General features: G+C 42.4%; 1 protein-coding gene across 2 annotated transcripts in view; it reads left to right on the top strand.

Annotated features, from left to right (window-relative positions):
• Positions 1 to 11,266, top strand: part of PHF14 (PHD finger protein 14) — a 2,413,061-nt gene extending 2,401,795 nt beyond the window's left edge. The window contains exon 19 of one of the 2 annotated variants that reach the window (XM_069648631.1): positions 11,031 to 11,266. In XM_069648631.1, the coding sequence (XP_069504732.1) occupies positions 11,031 to 11,117 (87 nt within the window). In that variant the 3' untranslated portion in view covers positions 11,118 to 11,266. The remainder of the gene's footprint in view (positions 1 to 11,030) is intronic. The other variant, XM_069648632.1, reaches the window with a different exon arrangement.
• Positions 11,267 to 13,240: the final 1,974 nt, after the last annotated feature.

The following is a 13,240-nucleotide window of genomic DNA, read 5'->3' as shown; positions in this document are numbered from 1 at the left end:
CATCCTAGATCCTACATTTCCTAAAGATTTTGGTTCTGAAAACCATTAGATATTGATTTTTTTTCAGTTCATAAATATTTATTTTGGTCTATAAAAACACTGTCTATATCATTGACCTCCAATAATGTTGGATAGACAATACATTTTCCAGGCCATTATAACTACACCTGCCACATTATAGTGATAGAAAATACTGTAAACATACTTTATTTGATGTACTGTATAAACATATCAAATGGTGTCTGCTATGTTTACCTCTACATATAGCCAATACATTTTTGATTAAATATAGTTTTATGTGAAAGACCCTTGCTTACCTTGTTTATATCTGTCAGCAATTCTATGGCCTTTTTCCACCAAAACAATCTTTCACATTTGTGGAACTTTTTCCCACCCAAATAATCTTTCACATTTGTGGATCCTTTGCCCTGTACATGCAACATGCACAATACATTGCTGACTTAAATGGAACATTGAAAACGCTGCCCATTCTCTTGGCATGGGCACTCCAACTAATATATTTGTCAGTGTTAAGGATTTCAATCAGGCGACGCACACCTTAGTCTCAGCCCAGTATGCAGAGCACGACTGAAATGCTTATGTTTTTATATTAGATTCAATTTGAAATGGTACACCACTGATATCACACCTCCTTTTCAAATATCCCGGGTCACAATGGACCATGAACCAGGCTGGTTGATACAATGTAATATTTATTTATTTATTTGAAAATTCAAAAGAAATAATACCATTTTTAATATGGGGCAGCAATCACCAATGGGGTGATAAGAACAATGGGAATGTAAGCAATACACTTAGTTTAACCTTCTATTGACACATCTACAAAACACCAGAGAAAAGGAGCACTTTTTGAGTTTAGGCAAGATAGCACTTAAGTTAGAATTTCCCCCTGCAATGTTCCCTCAACCCAAAAATAATCAATTCTGAGTGGATAAGCAGAAGCAGCAAATGTAAAACAGAATTCAAACCCAACTTTCCCTCTCCAAACAAGAGAGAAAAACTGATTTTTAACCCCTGGCAATGTTGTAAAATGACACTCAGAAATTAACAATTATATAATGAATGTGTGTGAAAGACCTTGAAGCAAATATTATTCCTCACTACAACAACAATGCAAATGTTCTAACACTCACAAGCAATTGATTAGCAAGAACATATAGTTTGAAAATGCGTGGCAGGGTTTAAAACATGTTGCAGCAAATGACGCGTTGGAAATTGCAAACTTTGCGATTCCCACCTGAAATTACCTGAATGGTTTTTGATAAAAATGGGTGAAATATTGGAAATCGCAATGTGGAAGTGAAATTAGGTCTCTAGCTGGTAAATTGAGTGAGATATGCAAGATAGAGTGAGGTGCGTTTTGAGCAAAATGGAGCGGTGACAAAGGAAAGGAAATCAGTTTTGACAAGAACAGTTTTACTCTACACTAGAGCATTCAGCTAGACAACCAAAGAGGGACACAGTAAGCTCCATGGTTGATTTTCAAATTCAACCCAAGCTCTCCAGCGCCCGTCCTGGCGGAACCAGTCTGATCACTCGAAATAGGATTACTATTTTAGGATTTACACAAGGCAGAATTACTACAGAGATGGCACTAGCACAATAAATCAAAGGCATGGTTTCAAGAATAATTCTGACAATATTACAAGTTATCAGGATAAGGGAAAGATGACTTAGAGAGTTGAACTAAGGGCAAGGCAAGGTATGCTATGGTTTTCTATGGTTCCGATTGATACTCACAGTCCACTTTTTAGTTTTCGATTTTGGACAGTCAGCGGTTCTGGTCACCACACGGATCTGGTCTAACAAAGGACAGCCGGACAAAATCAGCGGGACAGGATAAGCTTGGCAGGGACTGGTTCCCTGGAAGCACTTCTGGACTGGCTATTCTGGCCAGTGGATAATATATGTCATCAGGGTAGCAGGATGGCAGCAGCATGCAGTGAGTGGCAGCAAGCCAAGCTGGATCAGGATGCCAAAAGTACCACAGTTTTCTCCTGGTTAATGGGAGGTTAGTAGGTTTTTAGAATTTGAAGCCTTGCTGGAGCAGGATCAGCAATGCTTGGGTTTGCAGTGGACACTGGGGTAGGATCGGCAATGCTTGTACTTTTAGTTGGGATCTGGAGTCTGGATAGATGGAACAGGAATGCAGGAAGAGTGTTGGTGTGTCTTGGACCCTTATTCATTATGCCTAGTGAAATCATCCAAGTATATGACTGGGGCAGGCTTAGCTAAACACACCCCTAACAAAGGGATTGGACAAGGGTGCTAGTCTCTGCCTCCCTCTCAACTGGGTGGATTTCCAAGGGAATGATGTCAGGTTTATGAGGGGAGTCTTACAATGTCCAAAAACTCCCACATTGACTTTACTGAAAATCTGATTTTTCCAATAACATACATTCTTAAAATTGCAATCTCTTGGCAAATTATACACACAGGTTACATATTATGGGCAGCACAGATCAGTCCAATCCTCAGGTCTGCGTGACCCTGTTTTGCCTTTCTGATACATTTTGGTCATTTTAAACATTAAAGATTTGGCCTAAAATTCCACAATTTTATACACAGATGCTAATTATCCCCAGGGATGTATGTAAAAATGTTATATTTGCAACATTAATACTTTCCTTGGAATCTGTCATATTTTGTAACTTCTGTTCCCCATGTGGCAATGAGTTCTACCAAGTTTTAAAAGAAAGCCCACCAAATTATATTTGACACTGCAAACTTTTAACATTTTTACTAATTCTTACTGCAGAGATAAATATCGTTTCTTTATAAAAGTAACCAAAAGCAGTCCCTTGTCACTAGATCCTTTTTTTCTTTACTCCAACGGCAACCAACTGTCATTTCGTCCCTGTGTGGGGTGGGGGTTCCCAGTTTAATTGAAGGTTTTATTGCCCCTTCACACTTCACAGGTTTAATGTCCCAGGACTTCTCTTGTCCCAGCCTGGAGCACTGACGAATGTCTGACGAGCGTGTGAACTTTCTTTGTCCTGACCCATTCAAAGTTTTTCAAGCTGGCAATTATCACTTGCGTGTCCTGGATTTATGGTGTATCTCTCTTCCTTGGGGATGCTATCACCACTAACATAATCCCTTTATATTGCTAAGTAAGCTGGCTTTCACTAAAGAATTTACTTTTTAAATAGGCCATTTTTTTCTTCAGTCAGCAAAGCCCATTTTTCCACGCGCGTTAAAAACTGCTAGCATTTCTTTCTTTAAATTCGGTGTGGCAGCTTCCTCAGATGCCTACACTGTCTTTGCAGTTGTAGTCATTTCCTTGAATGCAGGAGTTTTATCTAAAGTATAGATACATTTACACTTGACCTGGCTCAGAGAGTTAAAGTCTCTTTGAACTGTTGAGCTTGGATACATTTGGAAAGAAATAAACATGTGTTCCCATGCAAGTAAAAGTGAAGCTGCTTATTGATTTCCCTCAGTGGTTTGACTGGGCCTGTCACTCAGGAATTATGTCTGGTTTTGGTGAAGCACAGTGAAATATCCTGGGCATGACAGGGCCTTTTGAATCACAGTGGTTTCAGAATGGACAGATGGAATTAGCGTCAAAACAGCATTTTTAAAGGGTGAAAATGTTTCATTTCAAAGGGGATTATTGTCTTTTGCAGCAATGGCAGGCTTTCCTTTTCACTTGATTCCATTTATAGGTTTCAGAACCCACTGGCATACTTTTTCAGTGTGTCCCCTTGTTCTATTATGCCTGAAGTGTGCTAGGCAGGATGGTGCAGCCATCTTTGTGTTGCTTCCAAAACGCAGTTTTGAGGTCATGGTGCACACAGAAGCCAGGGCAGCCAGGTTGCTGTTTCTTGCACAAATGCAGCTTAGTGATGTGGGGAAAAGCCGATGAGTGGGTCAATATATCCCACATTGGGGTCCTTTCATAACATGGGCATGGATCAACAGACTAGACGAAGCCAAAGGTATGGTTCCAAAGTACTTCTCTTTTGATCTTCAGCCATCTTCAGACAAATACTATATTACGAAAATCAGTTTTAGTCAGACTCCCCGCCCCCAACGGATTCCCCATTCTTTGAATTTGTTTTAGGTTGGGCTGTCTGCTATCCACATACGCCCATCAAATAACGTCTCCAAAGTTAGCAAAGAACACAGAGAACAATGTTCTTCTTGAAATGGTCAGGATGACTTGTCACTGTCTACTGCATTGGAATCCAACTAAAAGCAGGTCTTCCTCCAGAGTGTGTGTCTGAAATCACACTGGCCAGGTTCAATACAATATATGGTTCACACCTGCAAAGATCTTCTTATGAAGTTCATGAGAGTTTGAGGTGTGCCCATCAATCTGGACTGGAGGGTTCTCACTCTAAAACTCCTCCAGTCTGTATGTGGTTGATCATGGGAAATGAACACCACCTGTCCTGTTACAGGTCATGTGGATGTTTCTGCAGGTATAACTGGACTTTCTCTTTCAATTGACGACAAGGCCACCTGGATTTGCTTGCCCTATGTTTCTCAGATGGGCTTACTAGATCTGGGTTTCTTTCTTCTTCGTCATCTCTATTCGCCTCTGCTGAGCCTGTTTCTCCTCTATGCGATGTGCTTGTGCTTCCTATTTGCTGTGTGCTTGTTCCTCCACTTAACATGGTTGTATCCCCTTCTTATAGGGGGTCCCATCTCTACCCTCTGCCTTGGGCTAAACATGACCTCCTTGATCCTTCTTCCTCTGGCTGACACAACCTCCTGATTACCTCCTCCTGTCACCTTCTGATGTCTCCCTTTTGACACCTCCTGAAGTCTACCTCTTACAACCTTCTGGTGTCTTCCTATTCCACCTCCTGATGTCTTCCTCTTCTTTCTACCATCTCCCTTTGTTTCCCTCATACTATCTCATGATGTCTCCCTTCTGCCATTCTGGTGACTTCTTCCTATCCCCTTGTGATGTCTCCCTCCAGCTGCATCCTGGTGTATTCTTCCTATTAACTCCCAGTGTCTCCCCCTACTACCTCCTGATGTCTCCCTACTGTTGCCTCTTGTTTTTTCTTCCTACCAACTCTTGATGTCTCCCTCCTACTGCCTAGTGATGTACCCCTACCACCTCCTGGTGTCTCTCTCCTGCCACCTCCGAATGTCTCTTCTTCCCCTTATGTTTCCAGCTACCTTCCCCACCTCGTGAACCTAAGCTCTCACAAAACTCCTGCTACAGGCTCCTGCTTACTACCACACCTCATTTTCTTGAACCTTTCTTTTATACCTTGGTGACTTCTCCTCTGGGGCTGGTCTTCTTGGCAGAAGAGTCTGCAGTTTGTATCATTATGGTTACTGCCAGGTGATAGGTTATTGTGTACTTGCTTTTTCCACTCAGTTGTTGTCTATGTTCCTGCTTGAGATTCATGCAGAGGTTGGAAATCGGCTTTAAAAAGGGGCCTGCCATTTTGGATTCCTTATTTTCTTAAGTTTGTGCATGCATGCTGTTGTCTGCTGACCTCGGCGGGGCTGCCTCCTCAGACCTCAGCAGCAGCACTAATGGTGCAAGTGTCATAACTTTGATGGGGGGCAGCCTCTGTTTCACGCTGAGCCTTGGGGAGGGTGTGCACCATCTTGTGAAAGATTGTGGGTCTTTTGGCAATGCCCTTAAAGGGCCTGTAGCGTTTTGATCTTGCATGTGACTGTCCCCGACACAGTGACTAGGGAATCCTCCACATACCACCTCCAGGTCTATCATCCACTGGCTCATGAACATCCCCCGGCTCCCTTGGCACCCCAGTAGATATCCACAGACTAAAGCAGTAACCCTTATTTACAAAAGTCATAAATATTTGACATATTCAAGAACAGCTCCTAAAATTAGTTTCCAATTTCAATATCTTAGTAACCATTTAGTAATGTATCAAACTGAGGTATTGCGAATAAATGATCCACCAATCTGGTGCACCATGCATTGATAAATGGCTATTGCACACCAAAGGAATCTTCTTGTTTGTTCATGTCTCATTGACACCATTATTTGGCAAACAGGGCGATAGGATTCGCGTGGCATCAATTATTATTATTTTTTTACAATTATAATTCAGCCATAAAATGTGGCTTTTTTTATAAAACATCATATCTGCAATCAATAAATTTCCTCCTAATAGAACATAAGTACTACCATAACCAAATCAAGATTCCATACAATTGGTCCATCAGTTAACAACTACCCCATCCTCCCAGTTAATCGCTTGCATGTAAACCAGTAAATAAGATTTTAATATTCCCCCAAAATGTTTGTGAAATTGTAAATCAATGAGATAGCATTTCCCCCCAAAACATTTCATTTCATAGTGTCCAGGACATGGCTATTAGTTGCTGGATGGCCAAAGCATGTACACAGAAGATGCTTGACAGTCTCAAACTTGTCGGTCTTGCACACTCTATAAGTGTGATTTGCTCTAGACACAGCCAATCTGGGTCCATTTCTGTGCAACGTGTCTATCATGTTAAATTTTAATCTCATATATTCAGCACAGAGACAATAGGCCTAAGTCCAAGTACGGTGGTCTGGAAATAAGGGTGATGGCAGCAACGTACCAGCACCCTTTATTGACTGCCATACTATGAGAATGCCGTTAGGGGCATGGATTCCCCGGCAGGCCTGACCTGCAAGGAAATCAGGCACCTACCGGCATGTCTCTCACTGAAGCACCGGCACCGTTAGCAATGGTGCCAGTGCTTCCTTGTCCCCATTTCCAAGCAGTGCTATGGGACTCCATGGAAATGGGGACTAAACCTTACTGCTGCCGCTTGTGATATCCCTGTGGCACTGGGATATCAGGCGGAGGTAGGGTGTCACAGGGTTGGCGGCAAACCTGCCGGTAGCACCACCAGGTTACCGACAACCTCGTAATGAGGGCCAATGAGTTGGGTAATTCTCTTACATACTGGCCTGGATATGCCAGTATTAGCTTCCCATGTATGTCCTCTCTATTTGAGGATTTAGTAGCTGGGTTGACCCATGTCTGGTCTCTGTCTAGGTCTGTAATCTATTTTAACAACCTTCTGTATTTGGGCCGTGTCAAGTTGGACATGTTTAGTCCCAGGTGGTGTCTTAGTTGCTCCATGTTTCCATACTTCTGTGCTGGTAACATGCTTATTATATCTCAGCAATATTTGGGTTTCCAGTTTCAATGAGGTCAGCGACATATTTTCACCCTGTTTAACTATTTTCCAATAGTACATTGAACACTTTATTAATAGTACTGCATTAGAAGTACAGATATTCAATTCACACAAGAGATATTCTTAAGGCGTTCCTGACGGGAAGTTCTTGAGAGATTTAATGCAGCGACTCTCAAGTCTCCTCACATCTTTCCCTCTCTTTCTCCCTCACAACGCATTCCCGTAAGTTTGGGGACTTATTTAATTTTGTAAATAGTGATTAAGAAGGCAAGGGAGTAGTATCCCGTGTGTTGGACTGCAAATCTCTTCAAGTCACCCAATTGTTGCTTAACTTGCAAGTCTATTTTCTCAAGGTGTGCACCCCAATTTATCTGGCTGTCAGTGGTTACCCCCAGGTAATAACTGTTCCACAGGCCGGCCTCTATATTGTCGAGCAATAGTTAACTTGGGTGTTTTACTTGCCAGGTGAAAAGGCCATGATTTTGGTCTTTGCAGTGGTAAATCTTAATTTATGAGCTTTTTGCGAAAACCATAACCTAGTCCATTAAAGTTTGTAGTCCTCTAGGAGTAAGGGTAATGAGCCGCAGGTCATCTGCATACCCTAGCCCCAAGACATTAGAGTTGAGCCCAATTTGTGAGAAGGGATTTTTTCTGCATCATGATACGAAGGTAAGTCTTCCATGTACAGGTTGAATAAGATGGGCACCAGTATCCAACCTTGTTTCAGGACTACAGACACATTGATTGGTGCAATTATAAACTTACAGAAGAAGGGGCTGACCACATAATTTGATGCAAATGAGTATTAAATCGAGTCTCATCAGCTGGATGGGGAGATGACTCACTTGGTGTACTCTGCCAGCATGGACCTTCCAAAACGTAAGTGGACAGACATTCTGTATGAAACTTCAAACCTGTGTGATGAGAACGGATAATAACTTGACTTAATAAGTGTCCATAAGTTGAACTGCCAATGCTTACAGTTGAAGGACATCCAACGTCAGGTTGTTGCCAAAGCTTGACCCTTTAGGGCCTCAACGTGTGGGTTACACAACAACATTGAATCAGATGCTTCTTCCAATGGCTTATTTGGCGTTCTTATTTGTTTCTTAGAATGAGGCGTCAGAATTGTATTTCTGTCACAAGATCTGGTGCATGCTTTGGTATCTCTTTTGCATTCAGACTGCACGCCAGTGGCTTCTGACGCTAACGAAGGCCCTTTCCTACAATATCACTTGAAACTTATAACTTTCTGTTACAATATCTATTTGATGCTTTCGTATGTTTCCGATGCTTTCTAGAATGCATTGTCAAGGGTTTCCTCGTGCTGGAAAATATAGTTTATTTATATGATACTAGTGGAAAATCCTGTGAACATGGGCTAATGTGGGTAAAGGAAGACATTTCAGAGTGTGAATATATTATGTGTATTTTCACAATCTTGATCCTTTTACTTGGAGGAGTAGTAACCTCAAACAAAATATCTTGGAATCCGTTGAAAGTTCAACATAGTACATACAGCCAATTGTTGAATCTGCTCCTCATTGTCTTGGATTCAATTTACGGTATTTGGACTGAAATACATAATGTTGAGGGATGTCAGAGTAATACAATTCACGTGCAGCATGATTCTCTTGATGCAACTTGAAGTATACTGTGAACGTGGTATCCCTGCCTTGTGCTTTATTTTGCAGCTAATTGTATGTTATTGTTAAAATTCCCCTTTTTGTTTGTTGAAATGCACATTTTGTGGTTGAAATACACATTTGTTTTGCCTAGAAGATGAACTTGAAGTTTTAGTGTATGCGCAGGCAACAGCTCCCTCTAGTGGTGGCAACAGGGGAAGCGGGCACATGCCGGCTTCGGACAAACATACATCTGGCCTTTTATTGTATAGTATGATTCCTATTATTTTTCCCAGAATTAAGTGTGAGACTTCTTTTATCTCTCTCACAAGGTCTGGTTGGGACCTTGGTACTTTTATGGTGTTAAACAAAAATCAGTTTCAGTAGCTTTTCAATGGTTACTTTCAGACACAGAGGTTATTTTTCTCACTGCATATGTGTGATGCGTTGGTATGTTGCCTATATTTCCCACAATTGAACACCATTTAACCCCTTTTCTTATAAAGTATTTTTTTCATACAATAAATGTTGATGCTTTGGTACTTTGCCTACATTTCCGAGAATGCAACATCAGGTGCTGCTCTCACTTATGAAAGCTCATTCTCTCACAACATATGTTTTATTCTTTGGTACTTTTACAATGTTTCCCACGATGCACTAAGAAATGTCTTTCCTACAAAGGCTATTTCTCGCACAACATATGTTTGACACGTGAGCACTTTCACTTTGTTTCCCCGAATGCAGCTTTGTTGTCTTCCTTTCTCATAACATTTCTTTCTGTCAGAATATATGGTTGATACTTTGCTACTTTCACTATTTTCCAAAATGCATATCAGTTGTTTCTCTCTCAAGACATACGTTGCATGCTTTGCTACTTGAACTGCATTTCCCAGAAGGCAATATTTTTGGGGAACACTATGGAGAGTATGAATTCAACTCGCAAAATGTAGCGTCCAGAGCACACCGTCCTATAGTCAAACTGCTGTTACCGGCGCTCCACCATGGCAGACATTCTTCCCTCTGGGGTTCGTCCCAGTCCTGTAGATTCTCTGCAAGTTGTTTGTCTTGTTGTCTCAGCATGGCTTTGCTTGAATGGTGTGGTTTTTCCACATGTTACGGATGAGCCATGCCGAGTTTCACACCACTCTCCAAGAAACACAGCAGTTCTCCTTCTCCCACCTGTCATATTACATACGTCTTTCTCGCAAGCGTAGAAGGGGCTTTAGTCACGACACATGCCACCTAGACGCTTGGCAACTGGCAACTTGGCAACTGTGTTGGATCGCTGTGGCAAGCTCCCTAATGTTCTGGTCTCTGTGCCCTGAACTACCTGGTTTAACGAACCTAAAACAGAAACATGATACAGGGCTCTTTGCAAAATGTTTTTTCAACTAGCTTTATGATGGAGTACCACTGATGTCAGCCATTTGACGATTACAAAATGACCATCAAAATCCAGTGGCAAGGCGTTTAGGCCATTGGGGAGACTTGTGAGTGGTTATGAGTTTACCTTGATTGACGTTTTTTTTTTGTTTAAATTTGTTCCTGACCCTAAAAACTCATGTGATAATAGCGACTTGCATTGTGCAGTGATGCTTTTAACTAAACAAATCACGTGCCTCTCATAATTCTGGTATTTTTTGAGACACCAGCTAATGAGCTGTTCTTAACTGGGTTTTTCCCCTTTAAATTGGCAGAGAAACGGTTTCCAGTCATTGCCTCGACAGCCAAACCATTGACAACCACACCCTTGAAAAAAAACATTGAATGCATTTGTTTCAATGGTAGTGTTCAGTTTCGCAAAAATGGGTTTTAAAGGGGGGTTGGTGGGGAACCCCCCCATTAAAAAAAATGTTTAAAAAAAATGCATTTGATGTTTTTTTTTGTCGATGCTTTTTTGTCAAGGGGTATGGTTGTCCATGGTTTGGCTCTCGAGGCAATCACTATAAACCAGTGATACATATTCCTTTTAATTAAGCATCCGGTGTAGGCTGAGCGTTTAATGTATGCTTGCTGGGGTTCGAGCAGTAAAACAGTTTACCACGTTGGGTCTTTCATTTAATGTACATGTCCTGTTGGTTTGGAACTTTAATGTAGTGACATCCCTGTGAGTCTTGCGCCTAATGTACGCCATGTTCTGTGAATGCGACGACTGCGTGCTCCGCAGCCCCTCGCTTGTTAATGTTTCACCTAAAAGCGCCCGTCCATTTCGTGAACTAAGGTACATCTCTGTCTTTAATGTCTCCACAGGAAGATGAGCAGGAAGCCGGGAAGGAACTCTCTCCGGAGCCAGGATGGCAGAAGGAAATGAAAATACTGGGAGGATCATTTATCTGAAACACGTTCATGTGTGCAGTCCACGTCAGAAATGTTGTGCTGCAGAAATGTAACACAGTTTAATCAACTTTGCTGTTGAAATAACCAGTAACTAATATGGAAAAGTTATCTCAGGAGTTTATTCATTTTAACGTTCCGGAGAATGAGAGAGCGACATTCAGACTTTTATACGCATAGTTTTATACAGACTTGTGTTCTCTAGGAATCGGCTTCTTCAGGCCATATTGGGGAGCTGCCATTGTTGTTAGAACGAGTCACCTCCCTCCTCCACAGGGTAGATAGAACATGTGCAAGCATAGGAAGAGTTGCCAGTTCCAACTCACATTCTAACTTGGGTTGCTTTAGGCAAATAGGCTGCTTCAATACATTTGCAATCTTACCTTTCCAACGTACACGTTTATAATACCCAACTGTCTACGTGTCACTTAAGTATATATTGTGATATTGAGAAACTTTCGGCTTTAGTGTTCTTATGTTTTAAGGAGACATCCAAAAATAGTACCCTGCCACGCCGCCATCCCTGCATTCCCGCCTCTGAACTCCATGCCATCGGCCACTGCGCCCGCCCTTCCACACTCCTCTTCTGCGCTACCTTCTTGGGGACCCAAGGCAACCCACTTAAATTGTCCCTAGCTATGCCATTTCATTCTCTACTCATGTGATATTCTGAAAGCATACTTCTGAAAACAATGTGGTATATGTAATTTAATTATCTTATGGATATAATGACTTATGAAAATATGTTATCAGGAAACACTGAAAATGAGGCGATGAGGAACCAAACTTTTCCCTTCTACCACCCTAATAAACCTCATGTACTTTTACTTCATAAACACAAAAGTACAATTTTTAGATGCTAAACTATACTGCAGGCGGAAGGCACAACTCGGATTGTGCCACAAAGGGACACTGTTGTGGTGTCCCCGGTGCTTCTGAGGGCGCCTCGAGGCAGGTCACAAGTCAAGGGTGACGCAGGTAAGGATATGACACGTCACTTATATTGAGCCACTTCCAGCGTCCCGTCATGGGTTGCATGCATGGTGATCCCCCTCCTGCTGTTTCCCTGGCATCCAGGCACCACTACCCAGGCTGGTTCCCTCGCTCTCAAGGGAACTGCCATCGCTCGCACTCTCTCACAATAGTCCCCACCAACATTCCATGCATGACATGCCACTGACGACCTATCTCCAGGTTACTGCCCACTACACAAACCCCTCTGCCCCTCTCTCTAGCAGTGAGGTTAATCACCAAAAACATACTTTTGCATTTGTAGCAGGAAAGTAAATTCGTTTTGCCAAAATACATGGCAAGAAAGGATACCTAGGTTCTTTGCTTGTATTGTAACTTGTAATGGTAGTTTTCCACTTACGGAGGGGACAGAAATACTGCAAAATAATATAGCTAAGCAATGCAGCAAATGGTACCCACATCCAGACGAAAATACCTGGCGGAATAAGTAGTACCTTCAGATCATTGGTACTAGGAAAAACGATGGTCTGCATCTTAGCCTAGGGGACAGTGGGCGCTACCTTCTAACATTGGGTGAAACACCCTAAGCACCAGGAGGAGCATCTCTTCTGGGGACCTAGGGTGGTTTTATTTGATGTTGCCATTTGGCATCCCACCCTAGGTTGCAAGGAAACATGGCCCAGCGCCCTGCCAAGCTCCGAAGGCTATAATGGCCCAGCGCCCTGCCAAGCTCCGAAGACTATAATGGCCCGCTTGTAGTATCGGCCGGGGTTCCATGTGTTTTACCACACCTTTTTTCACCGTTTTCTTTATCGCAGTTTATTTGCTCCCCTGGACACCTTTCTCCAACCCATCCCACACCCAGTCCCCATCCCAAACTGCCTCATCCAACCGCACCCCTTCATTTTGCAACAGAAATCCCCGGCGACTTTCCTGCAGTAACACAAGTCAGGTTGCTTTGTATAAAGCGTAGTCCTATGGTTGAGTATGTTGGTACAAAAGCATTAATTATTGATTTCAGATCTGTAGAAAGCAGGAGGGAGTGCAAACCACTGACTGTCCTCAAATAGAGCTACCCATCCTTGCTCACTGTGGCAGGCCGTGCTAGTAGAGTTGGGGGAGCCAGAGAATTCATCGGTAGAGCCGCGTCAGAG

This window comes from Ambystoma mexicanum, chromosome 2q (assembly GCF_040938575.1).
Source record: "Ambystoma mexicanum isolate Mex_15411 chromosome 2q, UKY_AmexF1_1, whole genome shotgun sequence".
Taxonomy (NCBI): domain Eukaryota; kingdom Metazoa; phylum Chordata; class Amphibia; order Caudata; family Ambystomatidae; genus Ambystoma; species Ambystoma mexicanum.
Note: the sequence above shows the minus strand (reverse complement) of the source record. Positions and strands in the feature narration are given on the sequence as shown.